A 24,926-nucleotide genomic window follows, 5' to 3' on the forward strand; every position below is an offset into this window, starting at 1 on the left:
AAATCATTCATCAACATCGGGGGGCAAGACTCAAATTTGAAATAAAGATCAGCGGAAAGCATTCAACTTCCCTGCAGCACTGAACAAAACAGGTAAGCTTTAACTTCCTCGTATTACTGTAACAGCACAGTGATTACATATTGTGGATTAGGAGAATCTCTTTGCTGCACTCAAATGCTTCTGTGCAGTTTAATTGCGTCACAATGTGTTTCTGAGAGCTTCCATTTGGAACAGAAGGATTTTGTTTATCCTCCTAAACCCCGCTGTCCCATTGGTAGGGTCATTAAACACTCATCCTGCTCTGCAGCCCAACTTTGTTCACATCCACAGAACTGTATTGTCAATTGTAGTAGCTACCCAAAAGTTTATAAAGTAGTGAAATGTTTAGCTATATATAAGTCTGAATATTTCACCCAGTGTCAATACCATATACCGTAGCTTTATTGAACAGCTGCAATAAACTGATGTACTGCAGTACAGTTATACAATACTATATATACCTTGAAGCTAAGGGGAAATGAAAAGGGAAGCAGGATTTTAAAGGGGTTATCTAATCAGTTTATTGGATTGTAAAACAAATATCTGTTGAAAATGCTGCTATCACTAGCACGCTTTCTGGTGCTGTGTAGTCTCCAGTATGTATTGCCGTAATTTGGACAAGGTCAGTTTGGGGATCAAATGCAAACACATTACTTGTGTTTCTCCATTATGACCATTCCACTTACTATCCAGCAGGGGGAGTTGCTGCATATCCAATGTATCTGTGTACTAAAACCTGAAACTTTTCCAATCTGAAGCTCAGATATATTTTGTTTGATTAGAAGAAAAAGCCTAATATATCTACAAAAAACCAATACACTTTGCTCCTCTCAAGTACACTCTAAAATCAAATACTGCACATTACTTAATTTAATTCAATTAGTACATTTTTACATTCAAAAATATTGAGTAGATTACAAAGCTTTAAAATCAAGTACAACAAACCATAATTAATAAGTAGATTTTAGTAATATTTTTAATCATGTCTGAATGAATTGATTTAGTGTATTACCAACTAGAATTAAGTAAATGTAAATGAAAGACTGGGTAAACCATTTAGAAAACTTTAGCAGAATGCACAGAAGAAAGTGGGTAGATACTGAAAACCATTAGTATGACATAACTAAATACTTACCTATGATTTATGTAAAATCGGTTGCACTGATATTTCTTTCACTCCATTTACTAGACTGTATAGAAGTTTAATCTATAAAAACTTAAGTATTACCAAGTTCTTACCAAACAAGAAAGTTTTATTTGCCAGAAATTTATCTTGACAAATAAAAATAAGGTTGCTGCTACAAATTTGAGGCATGTGAAAATCTCCAATATAAGTGAAAACAGTTGATTTAAGCTCTGCATGCACATGTGAAACACCAGTAGCAACATCACTGACACAGTATAGTATAAATAAGCAAAAAGTGAATTAGAACAAGACATTTTTGCAATGTCTAAAAATTTGGCCACTTTTACTAACCCTTGTGTTGTCTTAGCCAACTTTTCACCACTAGTTTTACACTTATGTTCGGCATTCATGGTCAAAAAAAGTCATTTGTGTTTAAAAAAAATAACCTAATTTTGAGTTAAAAAATAGAAGAAATATTATGAAAATGAATATGATATAATATGAATTGCTTTAGCTAATAATTAAGATTAAGAGGAACATATGTTAATGCATAATTATAGCTTAAACCATTTTTTGTGTGGAACCATCCCTGCTCTTTTTGGGCAATTTGGTTGAAAGAAACCCATGTACAGATTTTTTAAAAACTTGTCAAATTTGAACCAAGGCCCACACAAGGGTCCTGGAGCCAGTTTTACAACCAGTTGCGCTTTATCTTGAACCATCAACTGTCATTTAACCCATTGACAAATGTCTTAACGTCTTACCACTTAAGGTATCTCCAGGTGTGGTCAGGCTCACAGTGTTGGACAGATATCAAAGTGTTTTTAGTCTAGATTTACACATTGCATTAATAAGCCTTTTTGATTTTTTTCATGTATAAGTCATGAAGCATCGGATTAAGGTTTACAGGCAGTTTCCCCACAAATGACTTTAATGCATTTTAATTTCAAAGTATCTGGAATTGTCAGAACTACAGGAGTCTTAAAAAAGCATGTCCAACACAGATGACAGAAGAGGGAGACTAAAGTCAATAGTGGGGATAATTATAATTTGTGCCTTATTTCACAGATTGTGATGTTAAGCAGTAATCTTAATTTTAATGTGAAGTTACTCGAGGGTAATTCTAGGATTTTTGACCCTCGGCTTTATTTTTCCATGTCTTTGAGTGTAAACACATCTGGGTTGTGTCTCACCCTGTCTGCAGACGATGCCCTGTTGTTTAAAGGTAGAATGCTAAAAGATAACTTAGGTATTTTTTGATTGAAATGGCCACAGTGAGTTTTTTGGCATTTACCAAGTTTAGATTGTTGTGTCTAGCAAAATTGAAATATGGCAAACACTATGAGCCTTACCTCACCTGGAGATTGTCTGATTAAACGGAGCTTTAGAGTGTCCAAGTTTCTATTCAGAACCTCAATAACAACAACAGTCTTTTCTCACATTCCACACATGGCTCAATTTGGTATGAGTCACATATTTTCTAATCTGAACAACTGCTTCTCAGCAACTAGGCCTATATGACCAAAGTGTCAGTCTTTGCATCTTTGCTGAAAGATTTCCAGAATCCACTTCCATAAGCATGTTTTGAAATATCTCAAAAAGGTATTCATGAGTTTTGGGATATATTTAAAATGCAAAGCCTGTGGTCCTATGCAGGTAGCAACAGGCTCTGCTGAGTTCTCCAAGTCGGTTGAGTATCCCAACATAAATGACCTGCCCACTTCTATTCTGGACCAGGTACACATCCATCACCTGTTCTGCCAGCTCTTCTTCCACACTGACAGCATTCTGCAGACATGTCACCAAAATAGAATAAAATCAGTTACCAAAACAACTAAATAAATCAGTTGTAAAAAGATTGTAGTGAGTTGTGTATCGTTTTAACTAGCTTTGGGTTGATTATTTCTGATATGCCTAATTTGTTTGAATGTTGGTAAATAAAACAACATGCAACTGATAGCATCTAGGTCAATACAAATATTCTGTAGGTCAGTCAATACAAATAAAGCTTAATTAAACAAGTGAGCAGCACTGTGCAGCAGTACGGTAATTGTGAATTAAACTGTATAGAATAAAAAAAAGTTATGGTATATTTTGCTTTGTATTGTATATAGGTTATGTTAGGTTACACATTAAAACATCAAAAAACACCAGTAATGTCTCATTTTCAGTGAACAGCTGAAGCAACAGTACATAATGGCTGTGTATTTATAATCACAACAGTTCAATAAGGCTTCTTTTGTTGGTTAAATTACACAGAAAATATAGTGATGCATTAGCTGAAGCAATAATTTCAACTTCACACATTAATTGTAGGGAGAACCCTGAAAGCCATATATTGGACTCACCTCAAAGTCCTTGATCATCTTCACCAAGGTGATCAATGAGACATCGGATGACAACTTCTTTGGTTTTCTGAATGGAAATTCTGCTTTGTTAAGAAGAAAATGTATTCTTAAGTGACAAGACACCTTTTCACTCAGTGCACATTATGGCCTGGAGAAATATTAAAGTACTAATATTATCTAACTTAAGCAAGAGAGAACCGATAACTTTCACAAAAATCTCTTTCAGTTTCACAATCCAAATCTACAGTAGCATCCAACTCCAATACATCAATGGATTCCAGTAATGCAAACTGGCTGTCATGCTGTTGAACACTGTTAGAAATCAGAAGTTTTAAAATAACATCAGCTTTTAAGTCCTTTCACAAGTAGGATTGGTGTTTTCGGCTTTTATGTCTAGAATAAGGCCCATTAGGTTAGTTTTGAACTCACAGCCATCAAACGCACACTATTGTTTCTAGTCTTTTCAGATTAATTAATTTGTTGAAAATATTCCTTGGTATTCAGAAAACACCCAAATTTTACATTACATCTTTTTACATTGTGTCGATTGTCAGTTTCAACTGATTTGTGAGGTATATACAAGTATGTATGTAAGCCACCCCAAGTTAAAAGATCATGGACAGCTCCAATGAATACAATGAAGAAAATGTCCACAACCTAAATGTCCATGTTTCAGTCAGTAGTGTTTAATAAGTCCACCCTTTGATGATGAGGAAAATGTACAGAGCTTACACTGTCATCCCATGAGTTGTTACCTTAAAGAGGAATAAAAACCGGGGAGCCTTGGTGGTTATTGGATAGTGTCCTGTAAGGCTCAGCCCTTTCCAATGTGACCCAAGTTTGAATATGGCCTGCTGTCCTTTGTTGGTGTCCTCCCCTCTTTTTCACACATGCCTTCCTGTTGCTCCTATCTCTCTGTCATGTTAAGCATACTGTATGTTGAAAGAAAAGATACAAACCTTTATTGTGATAGAAGTTGATAGACCATAGACAATTACCCTACATTTTCTATTTAGCAAGGATCAAAACTACTCTTGAACTTAGGATATGAAGTTTAAGAACAACTTTCCACAGAAATCATGAATTGCAATTCCAATTAATTCATACTGCTCCGTTCTACTAGAGCAATGCAAGATTTCCTCTGAGTGAGCTTTAAAGATCAGCATGGCATGGAAATTAGGACAGAGCCAAGTCTGACCTTTAACTAGTACAAAGAGAGAACGACCAACAAATGCAAAAACATACCTGTTTTGTTCTTTTTTAGGGCCAGAGAAGGCCCAATTGAAATTCAAATATTTCTTCTTCTCTTATTATAATTATTAATTATATTTTTTTACCTAACTTGTTTTTTATTGTATTCTTGAAACTTTTGGAAAAGTTTAATTGATTAAAAAGAGAGACAGAGACCTTTATCTCCAACTTTTTCTCAATTTTTTCTCTATTTCTCAAATAGATGTCTTGCAGAGTGTCTGTCAAAGTGTCAAACTGTCTTTGTGGTCTCTGATTTTGAATAAAGGAAAAAATAAACATTAGCCATATAGCTAGAGCTAGCTAGTACCTAACGTCACTTAATGTGAGTAAAACATATTTTGTCAGACTTGCCTCCAATTTAGCTAGGCCTACAAGGTTAAAGTGTTGTAGTTATACAAGTTAGAGTCTAATGTTAAACTGTAACGCTAAGTAAAATAACTGTGGCTACGTAAGCTTAGTTGTAGCCTTCCAAAAAAAAAAGTGCAGCACGTGCAGACTCAACTAGCTAGCTAGCTAAAATGTGCTAACAAGTAAAATTAGCTTTGGCAAAGAATGAATTCGACGGGACAGTAATGTTTGCGACTGAGATGGATGTAAAACTATTATTGTGGTAAATGTTACTTACTTAGATGGGTTCACTTGTAGGTGGAGTCCAGCCAGACCTTCGAGTAGCTATGCCCGCTACGACACATCCCTGGTGTCTCTCTGAGCCAGAAGAACCGTAAGGAAATGACTTCACGTCGTACCCGCTAACTCGTTCTTTTAATTTGTTTAGTAAATTTACCAAAAATGTTAAGGTGAGTTGTCTAATATTTGTAGTTCTTAAAACTAATTGCTATTCATACTGTATCCTTAAAAATGTTTTTAAAACATGCAGTACTTATTACAAATATCCAAACAATGTAATCTGTCAGTCAAGTCATCATTTGTTTTTATTAAATAAACTTAGGCTACTTACTAGGCCTACATGTAAACTACAAAGATTGCTGTTTGAGATTCACTCATTAATTTTGATACAGATAACCCAAATACTCATAGTAATTAAGGTCAACATTTTTTAAGCAAGCATACCTTAATTTAACTCTTACATTTACAAGTCCCTTGAATTATTTTTTGAGTGTAGGCCTATGTATGAAACAGATCTGCTATAAGGTAGCAGATAGTTTAGGTTCTTAGATTTAGAAGTCGGGACACTTAACCATCACATTTTTTGTACAGCTAAACATTCATAATGTCATAATGTTATTGCATAACAGGTTTCAGTTAATCTAAAATGTTATAAATTCAGCACTAAAGTAATATAATTCATTACCACTAATACAAGCTTTGTTAACAAATAGCAACTATTTGCTCTTATTTGTCAGGGTAGGCCTAATTGCAATGTTGCATTAAGCCTCAATAGTTTTGTTTTCCATCACTTTAGTTGCCATTACATAAGAGGACAAACTCTTAACAACATCGAGCTGCTCTTAATCTGTGTTGTGAGACTACTTTATGTGGAACAAAACTACATGTAAAATTTGGCTTTCAAATGGGAATCAGAGATTAAATCTAACATTAATTACACTCTGCTATAATCTAACGGTAACAAAACAAAACTATAACAGCAATGGGTGAGTACGGCATTTTGCCCTGGTAGAACAGATTTTTCTGAATGCTGGTAGGTAAGAAGGTGTGCGGTTTGAAATAATTGGTGAGAGTATTCCTGGTGTGTTTGTTCCAGAGAACTGCCTTCTAGCACATTCACATTACTGTGTGTAAAGTCTGGCTTTTGGGTCTGCATCCCACTCTGTATCTGTACATGCCTTTATGTGTGCACCCCGCCGGGACACTCCTGTCTTCTCTGTCAGACACACTGAGCTCATGTGGCGGGACAACCATTGGCTTTCCGCCGGCTAACTTTAGCCTCACAGCTTGCATGGTTTCTCTAAGCCTGTTTTGAGGTTGTGGTGTTCCAAAGTAGATTTACCTTCAATAATCATTTATTAAATCTCTATCCATTAGACTCTGAGGCTTCGTAAGAGCCGGCTGCATTAAGCCTGATTATGGGATGCCCGGCAGAGGAAAAGGGTCTATGTGTCAAGTGTGTCATCGAGTGATTTATATCCCTGGCTGGGATCTCTGTCTTGTCAGTCGGGAGTAAGCTGCAGAGAGGAGAGAGAAGGGCTGAAACCTTTGATGATGTGAAACTTTGATCTTTTGTAAAAATTATAAATCCAAAGGTTGTTGTCATGCCTTGGTTCTGCTTTCTGTCTGTTTCTGATATTGACGTTGCAGCTGAACCCTGACCTGTTGCCAGTCTTGAAGGATCCTTTTCCAAGTCGGTTTGACTGAAAGTCTTCAACATGGACACCAAGGGCCAGAGTAGCACCTTTAAACGGCCCTCCCTCAAACGCTCCACATCTGGCTCGCAGAAGGTAAGATTAAGCCTGTTCTATCACATTCAAAAGGCACTGAGCTGTTTTTTAATGTGTGTTGAAACAAATTCTCTTGAAATATACGCTCACCAGCCACTTTGTACGGTACTGGGTTGTACCCCATTTTGCTTTCAGAACAAAAATAATTCTTTGTGACATAAATTTAACAAGGTACTAGAAACATTCTTTAGATGTTGGTCCAAATCGACATGACAGCATCACAAAGTTGCTTCTGATTTGTCAGCTAAACATCCATGATTCCAAACATCCCAAGGGAGCTCTATTGGATTGTGATTTGCTGATTGCAGAGTCCGTTTGAATACAGTGGACTCAATGTCATATTTAAGAAACCAGTCTGTGATCATGAAGGGATGGACATGGTCAGCCTCAATGCTCATGCTCAGTTGGTACTAAGGGGGCCAAAGGGTGCCAAGAAAATACCATTACACCACCAGCACCAGTACCAGTTAACACAAGGCAGGATTGATCCATGCTTTCATGTTGTTTATGACAAATTCTGGCCCTATCATCTAAATGTTGCAGCAGAAATAAAGACTTATCAGACCAGACAATGCTTTTCCAACCTTCTGGAGAGCCTGGCCCAATTGTAGCCTCAGTTTCCTCTTCCTACCTGACAGGAATGGCACCCGGTGTGGTCCTCCGCTGCCATAGCCATCGGCTTCAAGGTTGTGCCGTTAGAGATGCTCTTCTGCATTCATCGGTTGTAACGAGTGGTTATTTTTGACTGATTAGATATTTGCGTTAACGAGCAGTTAAACAGTTATACATAATAAAGTGAGTGTGTTTGTTGCATTTATTTTGACAGTACATTTTTGGTGTTGTTTTTATAAAAGTTGTCTATAAATGGATAGCTGCCCTTTATCTGTTTTGTATTTTGTAAAACCATGGGACTGTCTGACAGTCTGAGAATGACATATGTTGCACAGCATTTCCCATGAAATCATTAACATGAGCTGGTCACATTTGGTCCTAACCAATCATTTCAGAGCCCCTATGTCCGGCATAATGACATAGCCCATTCAGGACTGCTGGCCACATTTATAGGTGTGCTATTAAGCGTTGTTCGAAGCGGAGCAGGCTTGAAGAGCCGCTCCCTCCAGTGCTGCAGTTTAATCCTTCATAATGGCCCAGTATGGACGACCACAGCCATGACAGATTATGGACTTTTGTATATTTCTGAATTCTGCTTTCATGTGATCAACACACTCCTGTTAACATGTCCTTTGAAGCAAAAAAGATGTAATTTTTATATAGATGCTTGCCTCTGCTCCCCATTCAGCAAGCAGCGCATGCTGGGATTAGAGCATGCACACTGCAAACTGTTTGTTGTTGCTTTTGCGGATGCATGTAAGCATAGGAGAGTGGAGGAGAAAGAACAAATAACACTTTCTTATTTAAATAGTTTAAAAATAAATGATTAGCAGACCTGACAAGTTTAAACGCTTCTACTTTTCCCCCAAAAAAGATAGAAAATGAATTGTAAAATATAAAACATTTAAAATCCATCCTTCTGTAGATTACATATAGTCCATATAATCAACATCACAATGGTAAGCGTTTTTTTCACCATGTGGATAAATCAGCCCGGCTCCTGCATACATCAATAGAATATCTGACACTGACATCATCAAAATGATTTATTGTGCTGGGTTTCTATAAATTACAGCGGCCATTATTAGAGATTAATGAGATTAATATTGTTTGTATAATCCACAGCTTTTTTGTATGAGGTTTAACTCTGTAAAGCAATCAATGTCATGGCTTTCAGCTGCACTTTTAATTAGATCCAATATATTGCTAAATATAAACTCACTGGCTGCCCAGACCAGACTGCTGAGAGATAGCATTGCATAGCATTTGTCTACCTTATTTGAATGATAGGCGTATATTTCATAATTTACAGTGGCTGATGGTATGGAGAAGAATTTATTTTTCATCCGTGGAATATTGCATCAGAAATAGGGTTAGTAAAAGAAAAATCTCTTAGAATCTTGGTGGAAGGGGAAAAGTCTCAAACAGAGAGCGCATTCAGTGAAATGTCTTCACATGATATTACCTTGGTGCCACAAATTAACTTCTGTTACACAGATACTGTTGTTCTCCAGCAAATAACTTCCTCTTCTGTCCTTAGACCTTACCTATTTTGCTAAAAATTATACGTTTATACGTTTAAAAACGTTTGTGTTTCATTGATCCATAGGAGGGAAATTATAATTTTAATTAAATTTTAATTTAATTCAATTCGATGCTTAAGGCTCAGCAGTTTATAGAAATCTGAAAGCATCTGCACGCTGATGGGTTCGAATAATTACTGATGAGCTCTGTGCTTGGACCCTTAAAACAAATTTGCTGTATCAATAAGACTCAACAAAATCAATTTAAATGTGAGTAAAAAAATCCTACATTTTTCAGCCTGGGTTTGCGAGATCATATGACTGCGTGATGTAAGCGTCAGGCTTAGGTCAGGTGAGGGCCAAGAATTCTCAAAAAGCTTTAAGGCTCAGGGTCAGCGGCTGGAGTTTGTGGAGTTTCTGAAAGCAAGATCTCCAAATTTTGCAGTATTCTGTAGAAAAGTTAAGTTAAATTGGTTTCTCATTACTAAAGTGCAGTTGTACCAGTTGTTGAACCTAAATTATGAATCAAACCAAATGAATTATTATATTTCATATATATATATATCTTTTTCAGTTAGACGTTTATTTGGGGGAAACCAGCAGCTTTAAAACATGTCTTATGACTCCCTCAACTCTTGGGGATAATCAGTGACATGTTGGACTCATGTGATAGCTAACTGGATTTTCTAATTCTGGAGGAACAATGAGTGCATTTACAAACAGAGCTGACTGAAAACAGTTATCGTCACAGTTAATGCAAATTTGCCTGTCCAGAGCCTGTAACACGAGTGTGTTGCCCTAACCAAATATCTTTCCCCTCAAGTGAAAATATGTAAAAGACATCTGTTTATTCGGTCCACGTGGGACCAACCATGGGTCTGGAAGATATTTTTCTCCAGACAGTAAAGAAGTCTACATGGGCTTCCTTCTTGTCACACTGCATCAGGCTCCAACCACATCGCCATTCAATACCAAAGCTGAGCAATTAGTTGCTTTTATCTTCAACCCTGGTGACATTCCATTAGGACCCCCAAATCCTTTCTGATCCATTTCACTTGTGCTGATGAGGCTTTCGTTGTGTGGAGTCCATCGTTACTACAATATTCAGAATAAACACAAATAGATCTTACTCAACCCAATAAAGCCACCAACAATGTGTTCAAAATGCACTGAAACTGACCTGGTCAGATGTTCAGCGTACAGAAATAAAGCCATCATTATACCTTTTCCTTATGACTGTGGGGAGCTGAACAATCCGTGTAATTGTAGCAGCACTGAAACAAATTTGCTGTGATGTGCCTCACTAAGCTGTGGGTCAGGAGACCAGCGCCATGTGATTGCAGTGCAAGAAAGCAGGATTGTATGGCATGCATCTTGACTGACTCAAATATTATGGCCATTGCATTGTGAAACTGGTAGAAGTACTTATTCTTCAAAGAAATTCAAAAATCAGGATAGAAACATAAAAAACAGAGCGGTATACTGTGTTTGGATGAAAATCACAATTGCATCAGTTTGTTGAAATTATTGTTTATTGTTCTGAGGCTTGTCTTAAGTCTCGTTAATTTGCTTGGTGTGACACAATCTGATCCTGCAGGTTTTTGTTGTTAAGTGCTCAAAGGCAGCTCTTAACGAGGAAGCTGGTTGCTGACTGGATTTTGGTTTTAATTGCTGTGGTTAATGAGTTTAAGTATGCTGAAATAACTGCGACATGCTCACCAAACCCTTCTGGAACCGTGCTTTGTTTTCCTTGGCTATAATTAACAGCGGCCAACGTTCATTTTTTGTCATTATTTTTTTTTTTTACCAGAGCAGGACCAAAAGGGGAAAGTTGGGGGGAGATGTTGGGCTTCTTTCTGACTCATCAACCACCAACATCTTTTGTCTTTTTCACTCTGAGTTACAGTCAGGCTCAAACTGCTCACTTCAACCATAAAAGGAGCACTTATTAAACCATTTCACATGAGGAAGGTTTTAAATGGATGCCTACAACTTTGTGCCTGTTAACTCCATCTCAGCCTCTAGCTCACCTAATACTTTCCTCTAGCTCCTGAAAGCTCTTAATGGCTTGAAATTGTTTAAATTGAATTCATGAAGTTCAGCATGTGCAATAAACAGGATTCACTTTAAACTAATCTAAATTGGTCATATTTGACATTTCCTTACAGAAGCCTGATCTTTTTTAGCCCACACTTTAAACTGTTGGACACCAGATTGCAGCCAGTAGGCTAAATGTGATTTTTGTTTAAACAGTGACATTCATTTAAAGCCTGCTGGGAGGATATTTATTATACAAAATCACAAAAGTTTGTAAAATGCAAATCTATTTCACACAAGCAAAAATGAAAAAGCAAGATAAAGAGAATATTGAATAGCTGGTCTGCTGAGTTTTTTTGAGAATTTTTCTTTTCCTCCACAAAAACATGGTGGATAGAAATAGAGATTAACTGCAATTAGCATTGACTGACCTTGCCCCCAACTGGAGACCAGTCATGTCTCAACAAGGCGCCTTCCAAAAGAATGCCTGCATCCAATTCTCTCAATTATGCAAATTGGGTTGAAATCAAAGTAGTTGGAGGGGGTGAAAATGTTTCAAATGAAAAGTTGGGGAGTCCTCTGAACGAGACTGCAGTGCTTTTAGGTTAGCCAGCCTGCTCCGTCTTCTCACACAAACTAAGATTTTCCACACTGTGAAGTGAACACAAAGAAAGGCGTTTAAACAAATTGGGAGATTAGGGGCCAGTTATCAAAGTAGATTTATTGTGCCTTGTTCAAGCGAAGGATGAAAATACCCTGTGGGCATGAGGAAGGGGTCATGGGACTCCCAAAAGGATTACCTTGAACTGGAGTCATGAGACTTAGGCGAACAAAGACCCTGCTCACATGCTCACCATATTAACTGGCCCTCATAAAGTGAAGAAGTTTCATGTCTTGTGGGATTCAATGAGAGCACTTGCCTGGGAGTGCAGCACCAGGAGAAAGCTCTGCTAGAGGAGCAGCAGACTGTAGACTTCCTCTCTACTCTCTGGGCTGAACCTCCGGCAGCACTTGAGATAGGACTGTGCATCTCGGACAGAAGATTGTGTGTAAGTGGATCTACATTCTGTGTCTGCAACTCTTTTAAAACTTAATTGCATCTCTTAAATGACAGAAGGAGTTGGTGAATCAGAACAGGCAGCACTGTATGAATTTTGGGAGCCTTTTTATGCATAATAACACTGAGATGGAAAACTGCTGAAACAAGATAGACAGCAACAACAGCACTATGCCTCGGACTTTTTGAAAATACAACACAATGGTGATGTTTTGTTTAAAAAAAAGATTTTGTAAGTATTTGTAAATTATGTCCGCTATTCAAATTGTCTTCATGCGAGCAATTAGTTTAAGTGATTTTTATCTACTCAACCAAGTCATTATGAGATGACTCTTTAATGAGTCTGGTGAGTAAAGTCAGGTCAAAGCAGAAGCAAATAATATCCGGCTGCAGAAAAGAGGGTGGTTTATTTATTATGTATAAAGGGAAGGATGAAAAGTGTGGATTGAAAAAAAAGTTCTTTTTGCAGAACTTAATATTACAGATAGTATTGAATTCTGCAGCCGGCCTGCTGCTCCTCCCAGCTGGCTGAGGCCAGTTGTGCAGATAAAAAAACAGTAACTGTATTGTGTTATTGGCACTTGTGATTAATGCCCACAAGACAAGACTCACAAGTCTTCCATTTATTCTCATATAATTTACGAATCATAAGTGAAGATAAAATAGAGGTTATTTAGTATGTTTTAAGCTATCAATGCTGTTATCAGTAATCAATAATGATCAAATAATTTTTGCATTTAACTTTAGAGTGTTTTTATGGATGCATTTGCTTCCAATCCTTCAGTTTTAATTGGTCCTCCACTGTCAACAATGGCCCTCAGAGAAACTGCTTTGAACTCAGGTTATTTCTGCTCAGCACTGGAAAAACATCAGACATCAATCAGACATATTACTTTTCACTGTCTGCTCATCAAGCTTGAGGAGACAATAAAAGGTGTTAGTCTACATCAGCTGTGCTCTAATAATCTAAAAACTAACCAAAACAAATGCTCAACCTTGCTGTATGCAAGGTTTTTTCCTTTTGATACCAGTCGACACGCATCATAAACTGTTTTCACTACTATTTATATATTCTCCTCTCTCACTGGGTCTCATTGCAGGATGCATGTAGTCTTTATCTCTAAGGCTGGATTACTTCTGAGAGGATTTTGATAGTGAAATTTAAATTCAGATATCTCCAAAGATGATCTCAAAATGACTTTAGTATGACAATAAGTGAGCTAACATTTTTCTCTTCTCTCTTATCTTTTCTCTTTACAGGCACAAAAAGCTTGGATTGAGAGGACCTTTTTTAAAAGAGAATGTATTCACAAATTTCCCACCAAGGACCCAACCAGGTAATTACCCTCTTCAAATTGCTTTATAAATGGTTAACTTTCACTAACAACGTTGTTCCTTTTTACTGCTTGAAAGAGCTAACTACAAACAATGTTAATTTTACTCAAAATAAGTTTAGATGTAAATGTAAGTCTATACAAAAAATGTTTCAAACACTAGTAAGCAGACTGGTAAAGACTTGTCAATTGGGCCCTTTTTGATATAATAATATGTAACGCATACATGTAAATTAATGCTCCAGATTCACTTTTTTGAAATATTATCTCTTGGTTTATTCATTAATTGACTAAACCATGACACAGATTATCAGACAACCTGATTTTTCAGAGTGTGTTGTAGGACATGGTCACTATCCTGTCGCTCCGAGAGCAGCCATGCAGTGCAGGCTTTTGTTCGCTGAGGCACGGATTTCCCAGAAATGGAAACACTCATGAAAGAGCCTGTGCGATGTGTGTTTCGAGGAAAAGGCACAGCCTTCATGAGCAGACTAAACAACACTTTAGTGGAAGCTCAATGATTCATGGTTCAACACAGCTCAGGGATTTCTATGAATAATCAACACGCATTTTTTAAGTATAGAAATCAGGGCCACACAGCCATACAGGGCCCAGAACTGACATGGTAACTCAGTGATGCTTCTACTATGATCTATGTAGATGTGCCTGTGGTCAGCTTACATCGCAGCACGTGGCCATCCCTGCTGGTGCCAACTCACTAGAGGAAGCAAACCAGCTGGTGCAGATTGACACCCCAAAAGATAAATGGAGTGTGATCAAGCACACCAGGACCTACCCAACAGATGCCTTTGGCTTGATTGAGTTCCAGGGTGGAGGATTTATCAACAAGGCCATGGTGAGACTCGGCCACTGAAAAATGAATTCAAAGTGACTGCTTGGTTTAATTAGAAATGAGTCACAATATTGTTCTCTTCCCTTCTTTTCTTTCCAAGTACATCCGAGTCTCCTACGACACAAAACCTGACAACCTCCTGCATTTGATGGTGAAGGATTGGCAATTGGAGCTGCCCACCTTGCTCATCTCCGTACACGGAGGTCTCCAGAACTTCGACCTCCAACCCAAACTCAAGCAAGTGTTTGGCAAAGGCCTGATCAAAGCTGCCGTCACCACCGGAGCTTGGATCTTCACGGGCGGAGTCAACACCGGTAGGACGCTGACAGTTCACGATGCTATTAAGGTTCACTTACCAAAATAACAATTTGTGACATTAGAAGATTACCTTTGCTCTAAATTGTCATTACATAATAACCTATTCTGCAATTTCCTGGGGGAGATTTGACCAACCTATTGTCACAGGTTTAAACACTGTAATTATGGCTTTTTTGAGAAAAAACTAATGACAATCTCTGTGGAGTTTGCATGCATTGACCACAGTGTGACCCATGATGCATCCCCGCTAAGCAGATGAAAGAGCCATTATTCACGCTGCTACATTTTGCTCTTTACACCATAGGGGTGATCCGTCATGTAGGAGATGCCTTAAAGGATCATTCCTCCAAGTCACGAGGGAAGGTGTGCGCTATAGGAATTGCTCCATGGGGGATCCTGGAAAACAAAGAGGATCTCATTGGAAAAGATGTGAGAATATTTGCTGCGTTTAGTTCCCAGAAAAAAAGCCCTTTCTTACTATTATTTCTTCTTAAAACATTTGAAACTAATTTCTCCCTTTTTTCTCCAGGTAAACAAACCCTATCAGACGATGGCAAACCCTCTGAGCAAGCTGGCTGTGCTCAACAACAGCCACTCCCACTTCATCCTGACTGACAACGGCACCTGTGGGAAGTATGGCTCTGAGGTCAAACTCCGCCGGCTGCTGGAGAAGCATATCTCCCTGCAGAAGATCAACACGCGTAAGTCACACAGCGCTCCGTAGGCATTGTAAAACATCCTCCATGGTGTGTGAGCCTTGTTGACATGTGGATGGAGAACTCCTCTGTGGCCTGTGCGCTTCCCTTTGTCATCCTATGCCTGGAGCTTGGATAAGGCAGGGACAGCAAAGGGATGCTCAACTGTCACCACTGACTTCACTCCCTCCCTTGTCTGGTTGTGTCTGTTCACACATCACATCGACGTGATCTACTTCTTATCATGCAGCGACACTTAATGTAAGAAATGGATGAAAGGACTCAGTATTTTTTACTGTGTGTTCCAGGTTTGGGTCAGGGGGTTCCACTAGTGTGTCTGATAGTGGAGGGAGGCCCCAACGTGATCTCCATTGCACTAGAGAGTCTGAGAGACGAGCCTCCCATCCCCGTGGTGGTGTGTGATGGCAGCGGCCGAGCTTCCGATATCATTTCTTTTGCACACAAGTTCTCAGAGGACGGAGGGTGAGAGTTTTAGATGATTTCTTCTTTACTGTACTATTATTCTCCTGGTTAAAAAAAGCTAAAAATTGAATCCTTACATTTCCTCTCCCAGCCAGGTTAGTGATGATGTCAGAGAGCAACTCTTGGTAACTATTCAGAAGACTTTCAATTATAGCAAAAGCCAGTCGCAGCAGATCCTGCTCATGGTCATGGAGTGCATGAAGAAAAGGGAACTGGTGAGTAGAATACACCGGAAAATAAGGTGTTATTATCTTCAAGCCATTCCATAATTATCTTTTATTTGAAAATAACATGTGTGCTGCAATCAATAAAGTGGGTTGTTGTGAAGCATCTGGTCTCCATCGTCATTTATCCATTCCACTCATCTGTGTATTTCCATTAACATATTGAATAAACTTAATCCCCAAAACGTGCTTGTCATTTCCCCTTGTGTGGTATGTTCATGTAATCTGGGGCATTTGCAGTTTTGCTGTAGGACATCATCAACCCTCATGTATAAGCACACAGCTGTAAAGTGATGTTGGGTGTCTGACTCTGCAGTCACACACTACTTCAATGTAAACAATGCATTGCATGATGAAGCACACACCCTGGTGAGAGTCTTCACAGATATCAGATTAATCCCTGAGCTGAGAGTGTTTCTCCACAGTGTTTGCTAGAAACTTTGGCACATAAATAGTGGCAGCATTTGTGTATCCAGCAGATTCCCATAAGTGATGTGATTAGTAGTTTATAATGGCCCAGCACATATAATCTCCAGACTCCATACATTTGGGTGGGAAAGATCAGTGCACGCTACCACCTGCTTAGCAGAGGCTCTTACTTCATCAGTTCACATTAAGCATGCAGCACACAGATGGAGGAGAGGATCCATCTCCCTAATCCTCAGCCAGGTTCCCCTCTCTCTCCATCCCCAGGCTTTTTTCAGTCAACAGAGTGCTATTACTTCAACAGCAACTCTGCATCCTCTATTCTAATGTATTAGAATGCCTAATGCGCCAACACACAGATAAGCAACTTAAACTGCTTTTTTCAAGGATCATACCGCTGTAGGCCTTTAGTTCTCACTGATACCTGACCCTGACAATGTGACAGAGCTGCCAAGTTGTTTGAGCGCTTTATACGCAACTAAGAGGCCACACTATTGCCTGCTTTTAATCTAAAGTGCCATGGCTAACCAACAGGTGAATCAGTGTCACAGTCTAGTCCCCAAATAATCCTTTCTTCCTAAGTAAATCCCATGTGAACAGCTGGGTTAGACAAATAACACTGATTTAGAGGGCTGGAATTTGCTGTGACATCAGAATGCAATTTTTAAACAAATTAAGAGTTCACCATCATTAAAAAAAATCCCTATTTGCAAAAAGCACACAGTGCACCCGCGAGTGTCTAAAGAGCAACACGAGTTTTCAGTCCTCATACTGCTGCTCATTAACAACGCATCCCAAGAGCTGCCCTGAAATCCCTGGCACCATCCCACACATTCATGCCAACCCAATAGTTCCATTTACCATGGCTGCACTTGTGACAGACCCATCAGCGTAATTTCATCTGATATAGTTGAGTCTATAACAAGAAAAGCACTATCGGGTCTGACCCGAGTATAAAATTGGCCATTTGCACTCCGAGTGTCACCCTGCAGTGAGAGGTGCTGAAAGAATCTCCCATCAGTTCATCACCACATGTTTACAACTGCAGTGAGAGTGTGATCCATTCGTTTATGTGGTTGGGAATCAACTGATTCAACCATTACAGTACACTGTATGGCTTCACGTCTGCCATTGTTTCTTTCTCACGTGTAGATCACAGTTTTTCGAATGGGTTCTGAGGGACAACAAGACATTGAGATGGCCATTCTCACTGCCTTGTTAAAAGGTATTATCTGGCTGCACCACACTTAAACATCTCAACAGTATGTGTACTACAAGTATAACATCACAGCAGTATTTTTCATGCAGTGTACTACATGCTTCCTATTCTCTCTCCCCCGTTTCTTTTGCATTAGGCACAAATGCTGCAGCAGCTGACCAGCTTAGTTTGGCACTGGCCTGGAACAGAGTGGATATTGCTCGCAATCACATCTTTGTTTACGGACACAATTTACCAGTGAGTGGTGCTCACATCTGAATAATGTGCATTACTAGTGCATTATAGTTGCAAAGTTGGCAAGGATGTATTTAGTACAGAAGGAAAGAGTTTTGATTTGAAATAAAGTCCCCCTCCACTAAAAAATGTGTTTGGCTTATTGTTACCAGATATTAATTATTCTCAAAGTATTTTTATATATCTTTGAAGATGTCCGCAGGTGGTCTTAAAAAAATGTAGTGTGTCCTCAACAGCGGCACAGAAAGATCTTAAAATTGCGTTGTATTTCTCTGATGCACAAAATTCCAATGGTTTGATATTATCCAATAATATTAACAGCAGAAAAGACACTGATATGTTAATGCTAAAGCTTTATTTATTTTTTTACCTTATTTCCTGTTTGGTAAGCCTGCCGGTGCCATGGCCAACAGTGCAACCACTTTAATCCCGGCCCAGGATAAACAAAAGACTCCTGCCAGCGCTTCTCAAAACAAAACCCGGGGTAAGAAGGGAAAGGGGAAGGGAAAGGCAAAGCCTGAACCTCCAGAAGAAACAGACCCGAGGAAGTTGGAGCTGACTCGTTGGGTGAGAATGGAAGTTTATGACAACAAGTCTTACTTCAGTTTAAAATACGAAAATATAATGAAAGCTGTAATGTGTAAAAAATAAGTTACATGTCTTTGGTATTATTTCTTCTTAGGTGAACTCTCTGGAGCAGGCTATGATGGATGCTCTGGTGCTGGACAGAGTCGACTTTGTCAAGCTGCTCCTTGAGAATGGGGTCAATATTCACCACTTCCTCACCATTCCCCGACTGGAGGAGTTATACAACACGGTGGGCCTGACAGACTGCAACAAATGAACATTAGACTGAGAAGTTTGAACCCCTCGAAATAAAGATGTAACAAATATGAAAATGGTTGACACTTATCCCAAACCTTGTTCGTCCTGCCCTCTTCTGTTAGAAACTTGGTCCTGCCAATACGCTGAATGCTGTCGTTAGGGATGTCAAAAAGGTAAAATGATCTTTCCCACGTTTTTGCTGCATAATGTCTACCAGTTTAGAATATTTCAGGTTATATGTCATCTTGAGACACTTCTATATGACTCTGGTGATTTTGCAGGGAAACCTTCCTCCAGATTATCAAATCACTTTGATTGATATTGGTCTAGTGCTGGAGTGCTTCATGGGTGGAGCTTACAGGAGCAATTACACCAGAAAGGCTTTCCGCAACCTCTACAATAATTTGTATGGCCTAAAAAGGGTACGAATTGGTAAAAGAAAATAATTGTAAGTGACTAGTTCAACAAATTAAGTAACATTTTGGAACTGATGATCCTGTTTTGTTCTCTTGTTGCAGCCAAAAGCTCTAAAGCTTCTTGGAATGGAGGTGTGGTATCCTTTTCACAACAAAATACTGTCAAGTAGCTAAAACAATACAACCCCCACAGCAGAATAATCTATCAACTTGTTTTCATTTTGTTAGGATGATGAACCAAGGTCAAAAGGCAAGAAGAAACAAAAGAAGAAGAAAGAAGAAGAAGTGGAAATTGATGTAGACGACCCTGAGGTCTGTCGATTCAAGTTCCCCTTCCATGAGCTCATGCTGTGGGCGGTGCTGATGAAGCGCCAGAAGATGGCACTGTTCCTCTGGCAGCGTGGAGAAGAAGCTATGGCAAAAGCCCTGGTGGCCTGTAAACTGTATAAAGCCATGGCCCATGAGTGCTCTGAGAGTGAACTGGTGGATGACATCTCCCAAGACCTGGAGAACAACTCCAAGTCAGTACATTTAAACTCTCTCACATAGGTTTCCCTTGTAGTGTTTTTTTTCTCACACCTCTGTGATATCAAACTCTTTTGAGTGGTGCAATGTAGAAATTAATATTATTGTTCACACGTTCTTATAGAGAGTTTGGCCAGCTGGCCTACGAGCTGTTGGACCAGTCCTACAAGCATGACGAACAGGTGGCCATGAAGCTCTTAACATATGAGCTGGTCAACTGGAGTAACTCCACCTGTCTGAAGCTGGCTGTGGCTGCTAAGCAACGTGACTTTATTGCTCACACCTGCAGCCAAATGTTGCTCACCGACATGTGGATGGGCTGCTTAAGGATCGGCAAAAATCCAGGGCTTAAGGTTGACATCACAAACTGTTTTCTTTAAGGAATCCTTTAAAAAAAATATTTCAAAATAATATTAACATCACTTTTAGTACTGCCTTCACAGTGTATGAGCCCAATAATTCACTGTAATTAAACAACAAACTCACTGTGTCTTATAAAAAAAAAAACTGATCATTTTGTCCCCTAGGTTATTTTGGGAATCATCTTTCCTCCTTTCATTCTACTGTTGGATTTCCGTCTTGGAGATGATACGTCCTATCAAGTACCTGGAGGCAAAGAACAGGGAAAAGAAAAGGATGATGACACAAAATCCAGCAAGGTTCACACTAACCTTATTGGATTAATCCATTGTACACATACTGTTTATATGCCTTTCATTGTCAAGAGTGAAAAACGATAAGCTGAAACAAAGAGTTTGCATTATGTTGCAGGACCCTAATAATGACACAACTTCCCGAAAAGGGGATGAAGAGGAGGGCAATACTGATGTCCGCAAAATCCCCATCGGCAAAAGGTTCTTTGAGTTTTATGATGCGCCATTCACCAAATTCTGGTTCAACACTGTAAGTTTCACTCATGTAAAATAATTTATTCCAATTTCTTATTTTTTACTTATAGTGTAGTGACTTAAGTGCACTGGCATTTTGGTATTTAATCCTTCCAATAGATTTGCTATCTGGGCTATTTGATGTTGTACAACTACATAATCCTGGTGAAAATGGAGCGATGGCCATCTCTACAAGAGTGGACTGTCATTGCATACATCCTCACACTTGGCTCTGAAAAAGTCCGGCAGGTACAAGGCATTACATGTGATCAATTGTATCTGCTTTAAGTCTTTACATGTGTTAGAGATATTTCGTGGTATCTGCGTGACCTTTAAACCCTGGTGTCTAGATTCTAATGTCAGAGCCGGGGAAGCTGAAACAGAAGATAAGCGTGTGGCTGGAGGAGTACTGGAACATCACAGACCTGGCGGCCATTTGCACCTTCCTTCTTGGGCTAATGCTACGGCTGCAGAATGAACCTTACATGGGCTACGGCAGAGTTATCTACTGCATAGACATCATCTTCTGGTACATTCGCGTATTGGACATCTTTGGAGTCAACAAATATCTGGGACCCTATGTGATGATGATAGGGAAGATGGTAATAGTGTTGTTAGTGCTTTACAAACCATGTGAAAATCACATGACAGACATGACATGAACACTAATAGAATGAAAATGAGTTCACACTGAGTTTAAATGTTTGCTTCTTCTCTTTCAGATGATAGATATGATGTACTTTGTAGTCATCATGCTGGTGGTGCTCATGAGCTTCGGGGTGGCTCGGCAGGCCATCCTTCACCCTGATGAGGAGCCAACATGGCGCTTGGCCAGAAACATTTTCTACATGCCCTACTGGATGATATATGGAGAGGTTTTTGCGGACTCGATAGACCGTAAGACTAGAGTTCATAGTAAGATTCTGTTTCCTGATTCTGGGCAGATGATCATTGTTACATGTATTTTTTTTAAATTCTGTGAGGTTTAGTAGCAATATATTACACTGTAACCCCTCAATACTTTGTCTCCCTCTGCTGGCACATTTATAGCTTTCAATATTTGCATTGAAGAAAAGCAAGATAGGTATCAATATCTACTCTCGATAATCATGATCATCTGCCGTCAAGTTTTTTTTTCTGTCAGTGTTTCCTCTGTCAGGGTGAAGGCATCAGAGCAAGTTGCTAATACATCTGCTTCTTTTAATATTAAAAAAAAGAGGCTGGAGATATAAAGCACACCAATCATCTTTAGTGTTTGATTAAGTTGGAAAAAGATTTTAACACCAGTCCAGTCTTTAATGGACATCAGCTTGACCTTGACAGAAGTATGATATAAAAATCCTACATGTATTGATTTTAATGCCTTTTCCATGTTTCTCCAAGTCTATGCAATGGAAATCAACCGTGAGTAGTCTTCAAGTGAAGAATGCAATTCAAATCATTTCGCTAAAGATCTCAGATTAAAAATTCTATAGCCATAACTTCTCTTTCCCTGCAGCTCCATGTGGTGAACATTTGTATGATGAGGATGGGAAAAAACTGCCTCCATGTATCCCTGGTGCCTGGCTCACACCTGCCATTATGGCCTGTTACCTTCTCGTAGCAAACATTCTTCTGGTCAACTTGCTCATTGCAGTGTTCAAGTAAGTGAATGCTCCAATGTCTAATTGCTCTATTATGTCTACAAGAAACCTTTGCTTATACAGTGTGTACTCACTGGTCTTGGTTTCCGGTCCCACAGCAACACTTTCTTTGAAGTCAAGTCCATTTCCAACCAGGTGTGGAAGTTTCAGAGATATCAGCTGATCATGACGTTCCATGACCGTCCCATCCTGCCGCCACCTCTTATTATCTTCAGCCACCTCTACATCGTCTTCAACAGGCTGTTTCGGCGGTGTGCCAGGAAGAGACAAGAGGGAGAGCTGGATGAGAAGGACCGCGGACTCAGTTAGTCATGTTTAATGATACGAAACAAATACACACAATTTAACTACGTGCCTAATTTAGTCTCACCGTGAATCACAGATAAAAAAATCATGTAGTCCATAAACATACACTAAGAGAACAGTATTGGTTCTGGCTAAAACACAATGACTGACATCATGTGTCTATTTGTTTCTACCAGAGCTTAGGCTGAATCCAGAGGAGCTAAAAAACCTGTATGAGTTTGAAGAACAGTGCGTGGAGGAATATTTCCGTGAGAAAGAAGACGAGCAGCAGTCCTCTAGCGATGAGCGCATTAAGGTTACCTCAGAAAGGTGAACATCCTTTTTGAGTGTAGCTTAGATATTTCTAAGCATGTTGATAACAGTTAAAACATGTACTTACATAAACGTTTGTCTCTCTGGTGCTCTTGGCAGAGTTGAAAATATGTCAATGCGACTGGAGGAGGTCAATGAGAGAGAGAACACTATGAAGGCCTCCCTGCAGACAGTGGATCTGCGCCTGGCACAGCTGGAGGAGATCCACGGACGAATGGCAGTGGCCCTGGAAAAGCTTGCTGGGGTGGACAAACTGGAGCTGACCAGAACCTATTCACGAAACTCCTCTGTTGGTGACCCCTCCTCCTTACTTCGCCAAAGCAGTATTAACAGCGCTGATGGTTACAGTCTTTACCGCTTCCACATGGACATGGAGGAGTTTGCAGCAAAGCAGAAGGACACAGATGAGACAACTAAAACTGGTGTAGATGGACAGAGGGGTCTGCGGAAAACCTCCAGTATTTGTACTCTCAACACAAAGGAAGGTGGTCAGACCTTAGAGGTTGGGGGTGTGGAGAGATCACTCCCAAGTTCATGTGTAGACATTCTGATATCTCCATGTGAACAAAAGTCTGCATCATCAAGTCAGGACACTCTTTCCAACATAAAACAAGGCAGCACAGTGCTTTTGGATAGACTAAAGCCTTCTTCCCCGCCAAAAAGGACTAAATCCTTGAGATACTATCCAGTCGAAGACCAACCCACTTCACCTTTGACAAAAAAGAGGGCTATGAGTACCATCATTATCAGCCCACCTGATGAACCAGAGGAATCAGATGAACCCAGAAAGAAGACCCAATTGCCGCCGGGAACCTCCTCTTCCCCAAAAAGGACTAAATCATTGAGATCTTTCCCTTCTGAAATCCAAAGGCAGACTTCCCCTATCACAAAGAAGAGAGCTACAAGCAACCCAGCCGTGGCAGGCGATGATGTCCAAACTGCAGACTACAAGACAGTATTGGAGCAGCTCACTAAAACACCAGATCAGTGGCCAGCAAACTTGGAGTGCCAGGTGCACCCCAGCACTCTTGGTCACATGCCTGAAGTGTCAACAGTCAAAACTCTCACCCAGAAGTTTCAAGATAGCACTGCACCTACAGAGCTTAAAAATAAGGAGGATAAGACTTTAAATATGTCTTTGGAAAGTGAGGGAGCTCTGCCAGCAGCGGATCCCACGGCAGACCAAACAAAGATGAAAGCAAAGAGAAACCTCTCCGACGCTACCGAGTATCTGACTGTAGCCTATAATAAATATCTACCATCTCAGAGGTCACAGAGCTTTAATGCCAGCGAGAAGAAAGCAAAGGTGGTTAGGAAGGAGCCAAGAGCCTCCAGCAGCGAGAGAGACCTCGTTGAAGCCAGCAGGGTGGCTGGGGAAGATGTGGGGAAGAAGATGTAGGCAGAGAAGAAAGAAAATGATGCACAGGAAAAGAAATGAGCAACAAGAAATAACTGACTACTACCAGCGAGGCGGAGAACTAGCCTGCCATCAACCGGAGACCCCTGCTTGACTTTATGATTTCACAACATTGATTGAACTAGAATGTCAGTATTTCAAAAAAAACATTACCCATCTCTTTAACATTTCCAAGCATGCAGTTACTGTAAGTTGGCAGTGCAAAGTAGTGAAAACATTACTCTCTCTTTTAAAGATCCAATTTCTTTACTGTCTTTCATTGGTGTAACATGCAGTAGGTTACAATCATTGACATTACTGCTTTCCCCAGTCATCGTGTTTTTATGTTGGATGTCTACATGTTAAGGTGAAAATAAAGTATATACACAACAGTCAATTAATAACATGAACTTCCTAAAT

The 24,926-nt window shown here is 39.5% G+C and overlaps 1 protein-coding gene across 7 annotated transcripts; it reads left to right on the plus strand.

The window, feature by feature from the left end:
- LOC117949686 (transient receptor potential cation channel subfamily M member 1-like) lies at positions 1–24,904 on the plus strand. 7 transcript variants are annotated; one of them, XM_034880182.1, is made up of 27 exons: positions 1–92; positions 13,671–13,747; positions 14,405–14,600; positions 14,698–14,911; positions 15,220–15,344; positions 15,445–15,616; positions 15,919–16,093; positions 16,185–16,308; positions 17,896–17,968; positions 18,099–18,199; positions 18,587–18,763; positions 18,879–19,013; positions 19,144–19,194; positions 19,303–19,443; positions 19,540–19,569; positions 19,666–19,958; positions 20,087–20,315; positions 20,490–20,621; positions 20,734–20,865; positions 20,970–21,098; positions 21,200–21,451; positions 21,572–21,764; positions 22,233–22,253; positions 22,348–22,492; positions 22,591–22,796; positions 22,975–23,107; positions 23,210–24,904. In XM_034880182.1, exons 3-27 carry the CDS (start codon positions 14,598–14,600, stop codon positions 24,507–24,509), a joined length of 4,686 nt encoding a protein of 1,561 aa, XP_034736073.1. In that variant the 5' UTR covers positions 1–92; positions 13,671–13,747; positions 14,405–14,597; the 3' UTR covers positions 24,510–24,904. The 7 variants fall into 7 exon arrangements, 6 of the variants coding, with proteins under 6 accessions (XP_034736073.1, XP_034736069.1, XP_034736070.1 ...); XM_034880178.1 differs by lacking the exon at positions 1–92 and adding an exon at positions 6,808–7,181; XM_034880179.1 differs by lacking the exon at positions 1–92 and adding an exon at positions 6,808–7,181 and having other exon boundaries at positions 21,572–21,746.
- The last annotated feature ends 22 nt before the right edge of the window (positions 24,905–24,926 follow it).

This window comes from Etheostoma cragini, chromosome 8, assembly GCF_013103735.1.
Source record: "Etheostoma cragini isolate CJK2018 chromosome 8, CSU_Ecrag_1.0, whole genome shotgun sequence".
NCBI lineage: Eukaryota > Metazoa > Chordata > Actinopteri > Perciformes > Percidae > Etheostoma > Etheostoma cragini.